Below are 19,697 nucleotides of genomic sequence, written 5' to 3'. Positions count from 1 at the left end.
TATATATATATATGTGTGTGTGAGTAAAAATAAATACAAAAAAGGGGTTTTGTATGATCGTGTATAGAGGAATATATTATTTTATTTAAAAGAGTTCCAACTCTGTCTGTTTTTTATGTTTTATTTATATTCTTGTAAAATTAATGTGGGATATGGAATATATAATATAAAAATGGATGGTACAATGAAATGAAGTATTGAATGTCTTATTGAATATATGGAATATGTCTTATTGAATATATGAAATACTGAGTGTTCAATATAAAGGATTAAATATATAAAGGCAAATACGTATATATATATATATGATGGCTATCTATTCGTTAGATGAACATGACCATCACTGACAGGTGTCAGCACTATCCATGCAAGAGTTTTAAGTCAAGCGCAGTTTGCACAACCCCACAATGACTCTCACTAACAATACCAAGAAGCACAGAGTGCAATATATCTGGCTCAGTAAAACAGTAACTTTTATATATGAGTTCACCTTCTCTTAGAGACATCCTTTACTTTCTGGATGGTTACTTCATATGTATGTGGATGGTAAGATTCGGTTGTGTAAAAAATATAGAAAGACATACATATCAGAATGCTATGGATTATCATTGTTGTTGTTGTTTAGTCCCAAATCAGCCCTGACTGAGTATACCTAGGGTTATATTTTTTCATATTTACCTGAGATTGCCCCTGATTCTGATATAGTCTTCATGCTTTAAAGTGATCTAGATCAATTTAAATTGATTAAATTAAAATTTCTAGGACTGCATTACTCACTGTGTCCTTCTTTTTTAAGATAACAGAGAGAATCAGCTATTATTTTTAGCTGTTTCAGCAACCTCATGGTGGCTGCTCATCGATTAGCTGTGTCAGATAAAATCAAATTAGAAGCACATTTACTAATAAGGTCAGTCATTATAGACTTGGCAGAGCTCTGACCAGTTGATGAAGTGCCAGAGAATGCAAAGAAAAGAGATTGTTATGCTGCATGATGCTATAGAGTAGATTAATTAGTATTCAGATAATCTTGTGGAAAAAAAATCTTGTGATGGCAGAGTAAAGGTTGGGTTTTAGAGATGGGAAAATAGTGTATGTCACTTAGGGATATTGGTGAGTGAAGAGACTATCATTAATCGTTTAGCATTCAGATTAGTCTTTTAGCCAAATGTATTTATTTCTTCATATTGTTTTGAATTAATCTTGCATTATCTCATAGCTAAGATATTTTGATGATATAACTGTTTATTTCTATAATGGCATTGTAGGGTAAGCATGAAGAGCCAGATCTGGCCAGCTTGAATATAAAACAAGTAGAATATTTTGGGCCAGATATAGCAAGTTTAAATGTTAAAGGATTAAAACATGTCCTTGACAAGTTGTCAGTATTTCTTTTCTTCAGTTTTATTCTTCATTACCTCCATATTTCTCCCTTGTTCGCACAGACTGAATGAGTCTGTAATGCAAGAATATTTATTGTGGGTTTCATCTGGCACCATATCATGTGTGGGGATTCAACATTTCTGGTTCTGAATTTCCAACTTTTCCAACACATTTGATTCTACCACAACTACTTTTTGCTGTCAACTCACAATACTTCTTCACTGAAGACATTCATTTTTATTATGTAAAAAAACACAGGTGTTTTTTTTTTTTTTACATTGCGCCAGAACAGCAGCTTTTTAACCCATTACCTCCCATAATTCTATTAACTGGAATTTTTTTATGAAACTTTGATTTCTAGCATAAAACAGCCTTAGAAACACGCTGGAATGATCAAAATAACATTTTAAATAGAAATAAGCGAGATATTGGGTGAAAAATTAGCAAACCTCATTTGAATATCAGAGAAATATACCTAGTAGATATAGCAAAAAGGTTAGATATGTGTAAATATTGACAGATAATTACGAAATTTGTAATTTTTAAGTGATCTCATATGAGATCACTGGCAGGTAATGGATTAAATGGCACCACCATCATCATCATCTACTATTCCACCATACTGATGTTACTAGATCACATTTTGGGGGGAAGAATTGAGTCTATTGACTCAACCTCAGCGTATAGCTGGTACATAGTTTATCCCCTTCAGAGAGACATGTCAATGAGGGAGTCCCCATGACAGTGGTGAAGAAATTTTTTATGTTGGAAGGCTTTGTTGAAATTAACTGCCATCTCATATGGTTGCATTTCAAAAGATAATTTCATATTGTTAAACCTGGTACAGGCATGACTATGCAGTTAAGTTCACTTCCCAACTATGTGATTCCAGGTTCTGTCCCACTATGTGGCACCTTGGGCAAGTATCTTCTGTTATAATCCCTGGGTAACCAATGCTTTGTGGGTACAATAGATGGAAACTGAAAGAAGTTCATTGTGTGTGTGTGTATGCATGCATGTGTGTCTGTGTTTCCTTGTCTTGACTTTGTGCTGTAGTTGTAAAAGGGTGTAACTCCTCATACATGTAGCATCATTCATTTCCATCCATTTGCCTGTCACTTATTTTCCTATTCAAATGAATATGTGCCTATTATTAGCCTATAAATTATTCTGCATGCCTATTCGTAGCCTATGAATCCTGCCTATGTCAACATACATATACCTACTGGCAGCTACGGTACATTAAACTTTTTATTTTTGTTTTATGCCAATGTTAGCAGCCTGAAATACCAAGATTTCATATGTCTCGTTAATATGACACTTAACCACTGTTTTTTGTTGATCTCTACTTGTTTCGGTTAGCTCCTGATACTAAAAATAAAATTATTCAGTCTTCACACACTTCTAGCTATCTTTGGCTGTCTGAAACACCAGCACTTTACAATGACTGATTAACATAACTCAAATTTACCTTGTTTGTACAGGACTGCAACAGTTTTTGGTATTTTCTGCTGCTAAGAATAAATTTTGACACTAATCCTTGATTGGCTGTTATAGAATCAAGCAATCAATACATATTCTACCTTTTTTGTTTCCATTCTAAATAAGAAGGAATTTAATTCCTTAAATACTGTACTAGTTCATGACGTTATTTTCCTTTTTCCCTTCTTTTTTCTAAATTCTTGCCAGTTAACGATTTAATTGATAATTAAATCATTAATTGGAACAAGCTAATGATTTATTGACTCTGAAGTGAGTGAGTCTGGTTCAGTTTTTATATAATTTTGATCCACCATGTCTTCCAGTTTCACTTAATTACCTATTTTTTTTATTAATTCAGAAACTTTTAGAGAAAAAAACTTTCTCAGCAAAATGGAATAAATCATTTTACTGTGAAAGAAAAAATAGATGGGGTGGTAGAGAAAGAGTGGGAGAATTAGGAGAAAAGCCTAATATTTCTGGTAGGATTTCTCCTCTTCTTCATAGCAATTATAATTTATTTCATTTTTTGAAGTTTTAGTACTTCATATTTTGTGTGGTACAGTTGCCATGGATTCTTGTTTCACTTAGAAATTTTTACAACCTTCCCAAGACTCTCTATGGTTCTATGATGTAATGTGTTTGTTTTAAATTGATCTAAATTAAAACCTCCTATAAAAATTTCATGTTAAATTATATTCTAAACACCAGCTTAATAATGACAAAATTATTTTACTAGATTCTTCATTATTTTCAAAATGAATTGTAACAAAGGTTGTGTATTCCAACAGAAATATAGTAACAAATAGGTTAATACGATCATGGTGCTATTTTGTTACAGCCAAACATCCACAAATAGATGAACTGAACTGTACTGGGTTTAATTTTCTTATACTAAATGCTAACAACTGGTTTCTGTTTGAGACAAAGTAAACCAAAATGTTCTGAGGTGTTTGGATAAAATAAAGTGTTACAACTGACAGGTAAAAGATGTTAGATTCAAGTCATGACAGAGAAATGTTTATTTGACTCGTCTAGTCAAAAAATAAATGTGGACATGCACTAGTTAGGTAGGGTGGGGGCAGTCCACCCCTGGGTGGCACTTTTAAAGGGGCAGCACTTTTGAGTCTGTTATAGGCAATATGTTTTTTGCAGGGTCCAGGGGGGCAGCAAACAGAAGGGCTGCCCTGGGCAGCACACACTCTAGCTGTACTAGAGTGGACATGGCTGTGACGATAAACAATTTGCTTTGAAACTGCATGGTTTCATGTTCAATCCCATAGCGTCTCACCTTGGGCAAGTGGCTTATACTGTAATTTTGGATATTGACAAATTCCTTATAAATAGAATTTGGCAAACAGAAACTGTACCAAAACTCATCCTATATACAGACCTACATGCATTCATGCACACACACAGACATGTGTATGTGTGTGTGTATATATATATATATATATACATACATATGCAACAGGTTTCTTCTCTTACACATGCACATACATGTGTATGTATGCGTGTATATACATATATATGCAACAGGTTTCTTCTCTTACATGCACACACACACATTTATATACATATATATATATATATATATATGTGTGTGTGTGTGTGTGTGTGTGTGTGTGCATGTATATGAAGGAGCATGGCCTAGTGGTTAAGCTGTTGCACTCACGATAGCTAGATCATAGGTTCGATTCCGTTGTGTTCTTGAGTAAAGCACTTCATTTCATGTTGTTCCAATACTCCCTTTTGATCAAGGGGGTGGCATGTTGGCCTGCTCACCTAGTCAGCAGGGTGGCATCATTTGAAGTCTAAAACAAGGCAAATGCACAACATCGGATAGCCTGGTCAGTCATGTAATCACAGTCACATGATATATTGATTATATATATATATATATATATATATATATATATATATATGTGTGTGTGTGTGTGTGTATATATAATGCAAACAGTGTGAATCAAAAGAACTGGAATAAATTTAAATATTACACAACCTCACTGTGGATAAACTAAAAATGTAAATACATTCTTTCTGTATTATTGATGCACAAAAAAAAACAGGGAGGGAGTCTCCTAATGGACTGTTTCACTATTTGTTACCTACTCCTCAGAATACATAGCCAGCTTCCTTCCCTAATCCATAACACAGACGGCTGCTGTAAAAAAATAGTCATGAATGAGGCTAACACATTATTGAATAGCCTAATTTGCATATTTGTACTTTTGATTACACATTGATTAAACAATGTGCATTTTATGCACAGCACCGTTTAAGCCTCACTGTGAGTAAACTAAAAATGTAAACAATCTGTCTCCCCCCTCCCCCCGCACTTCAGTCTCATGGAAAGAATGTGATCATCAGATCTTCTCCTTGAATTTGCATCTTTTTTTTTTTGTGGTTATCTTTATTTCTGTAGCTCACCTGCTGGAATGCAAATTATGCTGTTATTTAACATAAATCAACAGTTATGGAATGATTAATCTGTTTGTGTGTGTTGGCTTTGTCAAGCAGGTGTTATCTCCATTTGAAGATTACATATTTCAATAATAATAATAATAATGTGTTGTTTAATATGGAAAGTGGTGTTTCTGTGCCCTGTAATACCAGGTGTATGCTGGCTGAGAGATATGACAAATTAACAAAGAGTCGTATCTTTTGACTTCCTTAGTATTGTGACAGCATCCTATTGTTATCAGACTAAACCAAACAACAACAACATGTACCGCATAATTTCCATAGAAATATTTCACCTAACAACCATCACCATTTCTCACTACATAATTATTTACTGACCTTGTCTTCTGTTTTCTTTTCTCTTCTTTCTCCTTTACATCTTCATTTTGCAATATGAATGATGACAGAATATTTTAATAAGGAGAAAGTCACAAACAAGTATTTTCTCATAAAACTGGCATTGTCATGATTAAAATACTAATTATATGTAGCTGTGATGTAAAAGTCACTTGAATTATAAGACAACATTAGACAGCAGAAAGAGAAGATTTGTGTTCGCTTGCAACTAGTAGCTAAAATTTCACCGTATGTAATAATTAACTGAAATCATAATCTCATATTGAGTTGACAGCTCAAAGGCAATGCTTTACTAATTTCATATACAGCAGAGGGATCAAATTATATCTTGCTGAAAGGTCTAAAGTGATTATTGCTCCCATTGCTTAACAATAAACTAACAAACCAAAGTAGTAGTTTTATAGTCATTTTACCCACATTATGTAACAACCAAATATTCCTTGAAAAGTAGCTAGTTTATTTATTTATTTATTTTTTTTTTTTTAATGAGGACCAAAGGTTTTGAGCACTAAATCTTAGGGTAATATTTCCTGCAATAAAGCCAGGAGAAACACTACAAGCTACATTAAAGCCTATTGTGATTACCTGGGAATTTAACCTACGTTTGGACTTGAGCATCACAGCCAATACTATTTAAAACGCACATTCTGCAAATAGAAAAGGATTTATTGAAAATAACATAACAGAAACATAAAAACTTAGGTTCTTATTTAAACTTGACAAGTCTTCTGTCTAATTCCAGCATTACGTTTTGACGTGTTGCCAGTCTTTCTTTTATTGCAGTAACATTGCTTTCAGTTTGTGAAATATGAATAGCACCTCTTGTTTTGTCTTCAACTTCAAAACTTCCGTACTTATCAACTGATTCTAAATCATCTTTGGGATAAATTTGTTGAATTCCCATTCATCCTCATCAGAACTGTCTATCTAATTCCTGCAGTATTTCTGCAGATGTGAACATCCTACACTTTTGCTTTTCCTCTCAAGATGCACCTGGTTGTAGTGAGCTTTGCTTAAAATTATTCTAAAGAACACCTTATCTCTGAGCAGACGTTTGTAAACAAACCAATACTGCAATGATGAGAAATCTCTATTCTGATTGGCTGATTTATTTCCTGTTTAAGCTGGTTTTTTACCTGTTTCTCCCTATTCTCATAGTGTCAGTAACTCCAACAGTGTCAAATCCTGAAATTCTCTGTATTCCATATAACTCTGATAGTTATTTTCTGTTTATCTACTCTTTTAGCTTAACCCTTTTATATGGTGAAGTTCAGTATGATTTAAATGTGAAGATCAAAAGAAAAAGGAAAAATATTTTTTAAACCTGAAAAAACGAATTTTGTTCTAGTGTACCATGATCACATATTTAATCAATCAGCTCCCAAAGGGCCCTTAGACAAATAATGAGATGATCCACTGAAGGATTGTGTGAATTTTGGAAACTTATCACTACAACCCTTTGGTGAGCTATATGGCAGCCAACATATTAAAATACCAGAAATATATTTCAAAGCTTCATATAATGTTAAACTATAGTACAACTATGCAGGAGTCTCTCTGTGATAGTTTGACCTACTAGAAATAACAACCAAATCTCCTTGCAATCACACATTACCATCTTAGAAAAGGGAATTTATTGGATAATATAGTCTTAAGGGGCAGCATTGCTTAGGCAAATGACAAGACAGTCATGGTTGGAATGCTTTGATCATAGGTTTGCTTAGCCAGTACTGGCCTGGAGCTAAACAACAATAAGGTTGTGTAGCCTCACAAAAATGTTTCAGTTATATGGAGGACAAAACACAGCTCTGCTTTTTAATACAGTTCAAGTAAATTATGTGGTTTTACTAGTTTATCAGCAGCTGAGACAATATCTTTATCAGCAAGAGATAGTGTATACTCCACCAATGAAGGACATTTTTTCCTTTGAAACAGCAGATATCATATCAAGGCAAACTAACTGATGCATCATTTATCTTTTTAATTTGTTTTTTCTATTCTTTGTATTGACTTGCACTGATAGACACAGGCTGTCAATAGTCTCCTTAAATTCTTGTAAATATATTCTACATACAAATAACTAAAGGTGCAGGCATGATGGTGTGGATAAGATATTCACCTTCAAACCATAGAGTTAGGGGTTCAGCCCCACTGCACTGTGTCCTGTACTATTTCTGAGGGTCTACCAATACCTTGTGAGTGAAATTAGTTGACAGAAACTGGAAGAAGCCTGTCGTATGTGTGTTTGTGTGTAAGTGAGTTTGTATTTATCTTCACCTGACCCATGCGAGCATGAAAAAGTAAGCATTAAAATTATGATGCCAGAGTACTTCAAAATGCTTAGCATATTTCTTCTAGCTCTTTACATGCTAAACTCAAACCCCACCAAGGACAACTTTGTCTTTCATTCCTTTGGGGGTTGATAAAATCAAGTACTAGTCAAGTACTGGGGTCAATGTAATCAACGGAGCTCAACATCCAAACAGCTGACCTTATACCAAAATTTAAACAATTATTGTCATTATTAACTTAAGCTTCAGGCAATGAGCTGGCAGAATCGTTAGCATGCCAGATGAAATACTTAGTAGTATTTTGTCTATCTTTATGTTCTGAGTTCAAATTCTGCCGAGGTCAACTCTGCCTTTCATCTTTTCAGGGTCAATAAAATAAGTACCAGCTGAACACCAGGATCGATATAATCAACTTATCCCTTCTCCTGAACTTGCTGGCATTGTGCCAAAATTTGAAACCATTATTGACCCTTTCAACCCAGAATTCTTTCCTCAAGAATTTTTTCTGAAATTGGTAATAGCAGGGGCAGGGTGTATGCATGTGAGCCTTTTTGAGCTGTCATTATAGTGTCATACATTCCGATCATACGTCTGGTGCTACATACTTATCAGAAAAACTGGAGTGGTTCTATACTGCATCACATAGAATGGAAATTTTTAAGATTTGAGTTGTAAAATTTTTGACTGATACAAATATGTACCAGCTGGGCCAAAAGGGTTAACTTATGCTTTTTGCTTTTTCTTTTTAGGAGCTTCCAAAAGAAATCCGGAGTCAACAGGAAGTAATATGGGAGTTACTTAGCACAGAAATTACATACATAGAATCTCTTCAAGTGATAACAACTGTAAGTAACTATCATCAGAATTATTTCTCCAGATAATTGCTGAATGAAAATAATGAATATCATGGATTCACAGAATCATTATAAACAAAATGTCTTGCAAGACTTAGTTAAAGCATTTTTATATTCTGAATTCAAATGTTGTTGAGGTCAACTTTGTTTTTTATCCTTTGGAGTCAACTTTACCTTTTAACTTTCCAGAATGATCTTTGTTTTCCAGCTTTTAGTCTCAGCTTTGCCTTTCATTCTTGTGGGGCCAACTGTACTTTTCTTCCACAGTCAAGGGTGGCGAGCTGGCAAAGTTGTTAGCACTCAGGAAGGCAGCAAGCTGGCAGAATCGTTAGCACACCGGGCGAAATGCTTAGCAGTATTTCGTCTGCCGCTACGTTCTGAGTTCAAATTCCGCTGAGGGTGACTTAGCTTTCATCCTTTCGGGGTTGATTAAATAAGTACCAGTTATGCACTGGGGGTCGATGTAATCAACTTAATCCGTTTGTCTGTCCTTGTTTGTCCCCTCTATGTTTAGCCCCTTGTGGGCAATAAAGAAATAAGAAACGTTAGGAAAAAGGCTTAGTGACATTTCGCCTGTCACTATGTACTGAGTTCAAATTCCGCCAGAGTCGACTTTACCTTTCATTCTTTCAGGGTCTATGAAATAAGCACCAGTTACACACTGGGGTTGATGTAATCGACTAGCCCCCTTCCCCCAAATTTCAGGCCTTGTGCCTTCAGCAGAAAGGATTCTTCCACAGTCACATTTGCTTTTCATCCATCCTGGGATTCATTTGCCTTTCATCCTTTTAGGGTCAATTTTGCCCTTGATCTTTTCTGGATCAGTAAAAGCATCAGTCAAGTATCAGGGTCAATTCACTTGACTATACCCTACCTCCAAATTTGTGACCTTATGCCAAAGTTAAAATTATTTTCATCTGATGATGATAAGCTTTTTTTTATTATTTCTCTATCTTATGGTTTATCCGTATGTTACATTTTCTTGTATTGTTTCCCATAAGAAGTAAAGCTGTAACAGAAAAATTGTTCTTTAACCATTAAGGGCTGATCAAGGTGCAAACAGAGCAATATTGTGCTTTAGATATACACATATAAGATAACTTTCTGGTCTGAGCTACATCTTTATTGTGGAGCATAGTTGCTTTGTTACCATGTTAAAATAGTCATTTTTTTAAAACACAAAATAAAGTTTGAATATGGGTCATTAAGTTAGTCTTCCTCAAATGCTTTAAGCTTCATTTACATCTAATTCCTTCCAGGAATTATTAATTTCACTGTGTAAAACAGGGTTTTGGAAATGGTGCGATGCAAGGGGTACTTTCTACATGGTACCAGTATAGGTGCTTTTTTAGATAGATATATAATTCTTTTCTACTCTAGGCACAAAGCCCGAAATTTTTGGGAAGGGGGCCAGTCAATTAGATCAACCCCAGTACACAACTGGTACTGAATTTATTGACCCCAAAAAGATGAAAGGCAAAGTCGACCTCGGTGGAATTTGAACTCAGAATGTAAAGATAGACAAAATACCACTAAACATTTCGCCAGACATGCTAACAGTTCTGCCAGCTCGCCGTCTTAAGATATATATATAATTAGAATGAATGTGGAGATTTGTACAGCTGCATATTTTTGAATTCTACAGTACCTGCCTAGACACTTTATCCCTATTTATTCATTATATATACTGTTGTAATAATGAAGTCAAACCAATTAATGATATTTTCAAATCATTTAATATGTACACTTTCAGGTTTGCATAAGATATAATTGGAAATGCATCCGTTACATAACCCTTCCTCTAGTTGGTCTTAACTTTACTTATGTGGATACTCTAACAATTTGCAGTAGTTTGTTATATTTAATTCGAGTCAAAAATTCTGGTATTGTTCATCACCTCTTGGCATTACACAAAAAAAAACATATTTAAGAAAAAAAGATGAAATATAAAATGTGGAAAATTAGTGTTCTTTTTATTCCACGAGCATGCACACACACATACATACACACGTGTATGCAATAAGAAACATTAATTTTTCACATTCTAAATTATCACCATTTTTGCTTAAATTTCTACAGCTGTGACTGAAATATTAGCTTACTCTAACAGCAGAAATTGTATTGATTTTTCTTTTTTTTTTTTCTGTGTAAAAGAAAAAAGAAAAAACATCTCTCAAATTGGTCAGGTTATTGGAAAAAATTTAGAAGTTCAGTGATTATTCTACTCAATAAACAATACATGAATACTCAAATAATATTCAGATAAATTATAACTGTGTTTTAACTTTGAGCTTTCTTTCCTTTTTTTCTTGTTACTTGTTACAACTCTTGATTTAGTCAGAGAAAGGCAAGCAATACCTGTCATCATTATTTAACATCCATTTTCCATGCTGGCATGGGTTGCACTGTTTGACCAACTTTGGCAAGGCTGCACCAGGTTCCATTGTCTGTTTTGACATGGTTTCTACAACTGGATACCCTTCTTGATACCAACCACTTTACAGAGTGTACTGGGTGTTCTTTCTTTATGTTGCATCAGCACTTTTTAAGAGGAACCATAGTTTTTCAAGCATTGGGCCTCATGGAGGCAAAATGGCCAAGCTCTTTCCGAGTGCTGGGCCTCATGGAGGCAATGACCAAGACTTCTGGCATTATGTCGTGCTTGAGAAGAAGACCCATCAAGCCGAGCAAAATTGCAGTCGTGGCAGATACCGGTGTCACACAAATGGCACCCATGCCAGTGACGCATAAATGCACCCATTACATTCTCAGAGTGGCTGGCATAGGAAGGGCATCCAGCAGTAGAAAACCATGCCAAATCAGACTGGAGCCTGGCACAGCTTTCTAGCGTGCCAGCCCAGTCAAACTGTCCAACCCAAGACAGCATGGACAATGGACATTAAATGATGATGAATTCTGTTGTGACAGACAGGTCTTCGTGAGTACAGTGATGCTCCATATATCTCACACCTTTGTCATCTCCTCCATAAGCTATTGTAATTTTTTTTAAATTTTTTTATTAGGACTGGGATCAAGAACTTCTTTTTATAATGGCCAACCTTTGGTTCATTTCTTTTTTCCTCAAATGTAGCCATGGCCCATACTACAGCCATATGTAGGACAAGTTTACAAAATTTGAAACACTCTTGATATTATTAATTAAACATAGGAATTAGCTTGTCTCCCTCCTTTTCAATCTTTGTGGAACACACATACTGGCCATGAGAAACACAGATCTGGTGGCAATAGCAAAAGAAATTATACAGTGGATAAGATTGAAAGACTGAGAGTAGAAACTCTCTTCTTCAACCGAGTCCTTATCATCTTCTTCATGCTCCTCATTGAGAGGAAGATGAGAGTAGATACTGCTCTCCTGTAAATAAATACCAGTTAACTATTGAGGTTGATATAACAAACTACACCCTTGCTCCAAACATGTGAGCTGTGGCGGACTGGCTAGGTTACCAGCTTACCCAATGGCAAGTGGGCCTCTGCACCATTAGAATCCATATATGGGGCCCATGTTAGTATCTAAGGGGCCCATCCCTCAAGTTTGAGAATTGTTTACTCACTCCTGGAAGAATGCCTGGCTGTGTTTGTAGACGGTTGAAAAGAATACTTTTAACAAAAAAAAAAAATTAAATGATAGCATTGTAGTTGCAGGTGGGTCCCCTTAGTCTCCAGGCAGCCATATTTTTAGACCCAGTCCACCACTGCATGAGAGCCCTATTCTCTTTTGTCTATTTGGTTATCCATTTTCTGTTTTCAAATTTCAGCGATTTAGAAGTTGCCTTCAAGCTGTACAAAAGGAACTGCCTGGTGTCATGAAAGAGGTAAATAAGTTTCATCACTCTCTCTCTCTACATGTATGTGTGTGTATGTTTATTTGTTTATCTTTTTGTTTGGCAATTATTTTCTTCTTAAATATAATATGGAAAAAATTATAGTCAACACTAAATTGTTTGCTTATTACTTTCTGAAGTATTTGTTAACATAATTAATGTAGTAAGGCAAAATATTTTAATTAATTAAAATCACACCCATTGAAACGAGAGAAATCAGTCATTTTAATGTTTGATTCTGGTCAAGAGAAACTAGTGGAGACAACCATGGAATTTAAATTAATCAAAAATAGCATGCGTGGGTGACTAGTCTGATTTTTGGTTGTACAGTGATGACATTAGTCCTGTTTCAGCCTTGTGGTATTTCTTCTGGCTCTCTACATGCCAAGTTCAAATCCTGCTGATGTCATCTTTGCAGTTCATCTTTTTTGGGACTAGTAAAATAGTATCAGCTAAATATTAGGTATCATCTAATCCCTCACCTCAAAGCTATTGGCCTTATATCTAAATTAGAAACAGGCGCAGGAGTAGCTGTGTGGTAAGCAGCCTGCTTACCAATTACATGGTCCTGGGTTCAGACCCACTGCATGGCACCTTGGGCAAGTGTCTTCTACTATAGCCTCGGGCTGACCATAGCCTTGTGAGTGGATTTGGTACATGGAAACTGAAAGAATCCCGTCATATATATATATTTATATATATATATATATATATATATATATATATATATATATATATATATATATATATATATAAATGAAACATTCAAACACTGAGATTTGAAGTTAAATGTCACTGCTGTTCATATACACATATATGTATATGTGTGTATGTATATGTTTGTGTGTTTGTATTTGTCCCCCTACCATCGCTTGACAACTGATGTTGGTGTGTTTACATCCCTGTAACTTAGCGGTTCTGCAAAAGACATCAATAGAATAATTACTAGGCTTACAAAGAATAAGTCCTGGGGTTGATTCGTTCGACTAAAGGCAGTGCTCCAGCATGGCCACAATCAAAGGACTGAAACAAATAAAAGAATTTAAGATAAGTTGATTAAAGGTGAAGGACTGGCAGAATCGTAAGAACATCAAGAAAAAATGTCTTGCAGTATTTGCCTTTCACCATTCCAGGGGTCTGTAAAATAAAGTACTAATCAAGTACTGGGGTCAATGATATTAATTTACCCCCTTCTCCAAAATTTCAGGTCTTGTGCCTCTCATCATTATCTAACATCAGTCTTCCATGCTAGCATGGGTCAGATGATTTGACAGGAGCTGGTAGAGCCAGAGGACTTTGCCAAGTTCCACTGTCTGTTTTGGCATGATTTTTACACATATCCGTCCTTATCTTGTTTGTTGTTACCACAATGTTTCAGCTGATTTACTCTCCAGCCTTCATCAGGTGTCCTGGTAGAATTTTGAACCCAACTCTGGGTTCTTATTCCTAAGGTATTTTTTTTGCTGATGTTGTTATTATTATTATTTATTCAAGGCACTGCCTGGAATTGAACTCGCAATCTTGGGGTTACTAGCCTGCGCTCTTAACCATTACGCTCTATGCCCATGGGCAATTATAGAGTAAATACAGTGTTTTTACATTACATGAACCAAAGCAAACTGAATTCTTGTTGTTCTTTTTTTTCAACACAAACTATGTATATTCTTTCTTCTTCACCAAACTCTGTGCATTCCCATCTCTGTCATTGTATTTTATATTCTGACCAAATTTCATATTTCTTCCTTTTCAGATTGAAATAGAAAAGTTGTTTAGTAATATTGTTGAAGTGTTTGCAGCCAACAGTAAATTTTGGAAGGAGTACCTCTGTGAATCTTTGAAAGTCTCTCGACAAACACATGAACCAATTAATCCCAGTTTACTAAAGGATGGCTTTACAAAGGTAATTACTGGTTTAGGGGTTGATTTGTTTTGGGAGAAGTGAGGATCCATTTTAATAAACAAATCATTTTCATTTTTTTTTTTGTTACTTTTATTGGTTTTTCTTCAATTAAATTTGTCACATGACCAGCATTTCTAATCATTTGTCATGGATACAACAAGTAAATATAGACTGTTTCATCAAGTACTAGGCTTACAAAGAATAAGTCCTGGGGTCAATTTGCTCGACTAAAGGCGGTGCCCCAGCATGGTCGCAGTCAAATGACTGAAACGAGTAAAAGAGTAAATAGTGGTCATGTGATCTTTGTTTAGGATATTCTTTCTCTTTGTCACAGTACATATGTTCAACTGTATTGTTATTTTAAGTATGGTAGCTTTCTAGTTTTAAGCATTTTTACTTGTTATTTCTTGATCATATTTTACCTAGGAATGTGTATCTATTTTCTCTGGCACCACTGTCTTTTAGAGCCCTCATGAAGGCAGTTTTACTAGAAATCTATTAACCCACACACAAACCGCTGGCATGCAGGCTGTTAGTTGAATGACTAGGTACTATCCTCAGCTCTGTTGTACTACATACACCATACTGCCACTTAAATGAGGACTACACTGCATATTCTGACATACAAGGTTTAATTGTATGGGTTGTTATCATGCCATCATCATCATCGTTTAACGCCCACCCTCCATGCTGGCATGGGTCACCATCATTAATCATCCTTAACATCATCATCATTGTCATGTTTGTAACACTTCTATGTGAATGTCTGCTGTACCACAAGCAGGTGTACCGCTGTGTTCCTGAAGTACACACAGCATTGTCATGTGGCCTGTTGAATTATATTTCTATGTTACATTTATTTTGCATTGCTGTGGGAATTCTTTTGTTGTTTCTGGCATTATTTTAGTGTTTTATTCGTTTTTTGTGTTGAATGTAATATGGAAGTCAGGTGTTAAAAGGTGAAAGGTTTATCTGCATGGGTTGGTGATTGTATTTTCATGTGTGTTGCGTGCATTTATTTATGATTTTGGGTGGTAGCAATTATTGTGTGGGTATGCAAATTGTGTGAATTATCGGTGATGCATGGGATGTATTATAGTGTTGGGTGTCAATTATGTAAGAGTATAGCTATTATCATTATTATCTCTTACATCCAACTTCCATGTGTAAAATGTGGGTGATTATTTTGTACAGCATGTGAGTTGTGCTACAAGTATACTGTATAAATTGTGTTATTGAAATGAAACTTTCACAGGAAGTGGGCTACATCTATCAGGGCTTTTATTATCATAGACATTGCATAGTATACAATATCGTGAGGTTGTTGATTGAAGATATTGTGTCTACTGGAGGTTTGTACTATTTGTCAAGTCACAACAAGGACCTCAGACAGACAATAATTTACACAATATGTGTGCAGATCCAAGTAATGCCAACTTCTGCAATACACTTAGATTGTAGGGTATCTCTAAGGTTTTAAGATGTTTTTTCAGATTGGGTGGTATTGAACCCAATGCTCTGATGACAATAGAGATAACCTTTATGTTCGACTCTTATAGCTGCCACATCCTAGCAATCTCGGTTCTCAGGTCTCCATATTTATCAACTTTTTCTCTTTCTTTCATGATATATTGATCTCCTGGCATTGCTACTTCGATTATTAAGCACTTATTATTATTATTATTATTATTCAGTAGTTTCATTTTTATAACGGGCTTTCACTTCACTACCAAGCGCAGCTCTGTGTGCCTTGGGTATATGCTGTGGTTTGCTGTGATGCTCTTATGGTTACTGTATTGAAAGTGTTTTGCGTAGGATGTGTGCAGTGCCCAGTAGTGCAATTTTCTGCATGTTATATATATTTGTAAGTCCTGGTGTTTTTGTTATGTATTTGTCTAAATATTTTTTTCATTATTATTATTATTATGATTATTATTATTATTATTATTGTGTGCATTTCTGTAGACCTTAGTATAGTTATCATCATCATCATCTTTTAATATCCGTTTTCCATGCTGGCATGGGTCGGGTGATTTTACAGGCGCTGGCAAGTCAGAGGACTGTGTCAAGCTCTACTGTCTGCTTTGGCATGGTTTCTATGGCTGGATGCCCTTCCTAACACCAATCACTTCACAGAATGTACTGGGTGCATTTTTTTACATGGCGCCAGCACCAGCAAGGTCACCAAGTAACTTGCAACATAAAGACTCTTCAACTGAGATGGGGAGTAAATAGTATTGAGAGAAATGGTTTTGTGCCAGATGATGAGAGGTTAAATTTATGATAGAGAGATGGAAACAAATATCTTGCTGTAGCGGAGACACATGGCTACCGCAACCAAATTATTATTGGTGCTGTTTTTACTGTTATCTTCCACACCCTGTTTCTTTCCATTTCAAGATCTTTATACCTTGGTAGTTTCTTAATTTCCTTCCAGACAAAATTTTTGTCAGAAGGGATTCAGATATCTCAGTGGTTCTCATTCTGTCTTTGATGATTTATCAGGATGATTCACTTTGATCTCATTGGATGCGCACGTTCCAGATTATTGTTACCAATTCATTACATGTACCATGTTAAAGCAGGTCGCTACCATTTCAAGGACCAACTTGCCAACATCAGTATCGCTGTAGATATATTCTGACTTTGAAAGGTCTGGTTAACCATGAATGATATCTTCAATTGTGTTCATTACATATTCTTCACTTTGATGTATATTAGGGGCAATTTCGAGTGATAAAATTGCTAGAGCAACTGAAAAATTGCTTTGCTGTGTTTAATTCTTTTTACATTTCTGGGTTGAAATCTTATCAAGTTTAACTTCTTTTTCATTCTTTTGATCTCAATGAAATAAGTAGCAGTCAAGTACTGAAGGCAATCTAATTGGCTATATATTCTCCCCACTCACGAAATGTGTTAGAAATGAATTATCATCATCATCATCCTTCAAGTAGTAATTAAGCTAACCAGTAAATCTTGTTTAAGATTTTTATTTTGCACATTATCATTTTCTTCAAATATTTCTATTGCGCTTCAGTAAAGTATTGAAGTCTTGTTTTGAAATAATATATAACTGGTTACCTCATCACACCTTTTTTTAACATATTTACTGTGGGTTTTATACTCTGTGTGTCTTGGTTTTTAGAATAAGTATACCATGTCCCTTTATGCCAGAGAAAGTAACAAAAAGGGTTGCCATTAAGAAGTTTGTCCGATCATAAAACACTGCATCAAAAAGTTTCACTCAACCCATGCCAGCATGGAAAAGCAAACATAAGAACGATGGTGCATGTGGTTGTTTGTTTGTATTCATTAGATATCATTTGCTCTGAGCAAGCTGAATATCAAGGATCTGCATTTGGGTTTTTTCCTCTGCACTTTTTAACACATTCATCATACAATAGTTTAAGTCCAGTTCTTGATGTAATCAAACTAGGTCTTGCTCTCTAGTATTAACCATTTATCTTCCCTTCTAGTACAAGGACAACACCAGCTTTCTAGACACTTATAATCCACACTAATTTACACTTATATTCAGATACCTCTATTTCAATTAATTATTTAAGTTTCATATTTGCTTTATTTAGAGTGTGTTGATCAAGGTGCTTACCCTTAGTTTAGAAAAATCAGTAATCCAAAAAGACTTTATGATCTAAGATTCCAAAAACTCAAAAAATCAATGTTGTAGCTGTAATAGTTTGTATGTACCTTGTGCTCTTAATATATGACCAAAGTACTTTTGCTTTCATTCTTTTAAATAGTTGAAATAATGATCTTTTTGTGTTTGCTGGTTGCAGCACTTTTCATTAGTTGCATGCTTTTGTCCATGATCCTCAAAAGAGTTAAAAAAAATTTTCAGTCATATACATACTTCTAATGTATTTTATTATTTGTTCTTTCATTTTCCTTCAGTTCCCAGAATTAATGAAACCTTACCAAAGGTTCTGCGCTGATCAAATACATTGCCAGAACTATATTAAGGCCCAATGTAATAGCAATGAATATTTCAAGAATTTTGTAGTGGTAAGTTTTTCTATTTTCCTATTTTTAATTTCAACCCAGAAACAATGATGAGTTTCCCCTCTATATCTTTTAGCATGAGTTTTTTTTTTTTTGTTTGCTTGTTTTTTTGCTACTAGTTTCAGTCTGAGAGCTTGCCCATGCTGGGGCACTGCCATTAGCCTTGCTACACATTCACAACTTGAAACCTCCTGATATGTGACATTTGCTGAATGAGGGAGTTTGATGTTGTTCGCTTCAGCCACTGACTGTCACCATTGAAACCTTTGGAGAAGAACTGAGATAGTGTGATGGTGGCAGCAGTGACAGTGGCATTGGACATATATGAGTGAAGGTCATTCACCTCATGTCATCTCTGTCTGCAGCAGAATGGGCTCTAACATAACATCCTTTGTTAGTTTTATCAGCCATACTTTTCCATGCTGGCTTAGGGCATGTTGAAAGAGGGTATTTATTTTAGGGTTTCCCTTCTAGATTGATCGCTTTTACCATAGCTAAGGACCTCAATCTACCCTTACAAAAGTTTATTTAACCGATAGATAGGACCCTGACAAGTACTGCTGACATGGGAATAATGGTAATAAAGGGTGACTCCACACTCTCTAGAACTCCCAAACTGGAGCCTCACCACCAGATGCAGTTTAATGCCACACCCAGTATAAATGGGTGGAGGTACTTTGCTTTAACCCTTTAGCATTCAAATTACTCTGTCAAACATAATGCTTATTCATTACCTCCACCTTAACAAAGGCAGGGGTATTGTTTTCAGTCATGTTCGTTTGTTTGTCCATGGACAAGATATCTCAAGAACCACTGGATGGATTTGGATGAAACTTTCAGGGATGTTTGGCCTCATAACTGGCACAAACTCATTAGATTTTGAGATCGATCCAGTACCAGACAAGGATTCTGGATTATTTTTCCTTTTTTTTTTTTTACTTAATCTTTTAGAGAGGTTTGTTTCATTTTTACTATTCTCATTTGTGAGAGCAGTCAAGTTTATTTCAGATATTCTCATTTTAAAAATCATCTCCAACTAATCATCGTGTTGCCTTGGTGGAGGTTTGAACTCTCTGAGTGCCCTTGTTCACATTTTTTTTAATCAACGATA

General features: G+C 35.3%; 1 protein-coding gene across 1 annotated transcript in view; it reads left to right on the top strand.

Annotated features, from left to right (window-relative positions):
* The window catches only part of LOC106873908 (uncharacterized), a 324,095-nt gene that overhangs the window by 278,227 nt on the left and 26,171 nt on the right, over positions 1-19,697 (top strand). Inside the window, exons 12-15 of the mRNA XM_052966147.1 lie at positions 8,720-8,815; positions 12,601-12,657; positions 14,417-14,566; positions 18,479-18,589. Of these exons, the coding sequence (XP_052822107.1) occupies positions 8,720-8,815; positions 12,601-12,657; positions 14,417-14,566; positions 18,479-18,589 (414 nt within the window). The remainder of the gene's footprint in view (positions 1-8,719; positions 8,816-12,600; positions 12,658-14,416; positions 14,567-18,478; positions 18,590-19,697) is intronic.

This window comes from Octopus bimaculoides, chromosome 3, assembly GCF_001194135.2.
Source record: "Octopus bimaculoides isolate UCB-OBI-ISO-001 chromosome 3, ASM119413v2, whole genome shotgun sequence".
Taxonomy (NCBI): domain Eukaryota; kingdom Metazoa; phylum Mollusca; class Cephalopoda; order Octopoda; family Octopodidae; genus Octopus; species Octopus bimaculoides.
The sequence above is the reverse complement of the archived record's forward strand: the minus strand, read 5'-3'. Positions and strand labels throughout refer to the sequence as shown.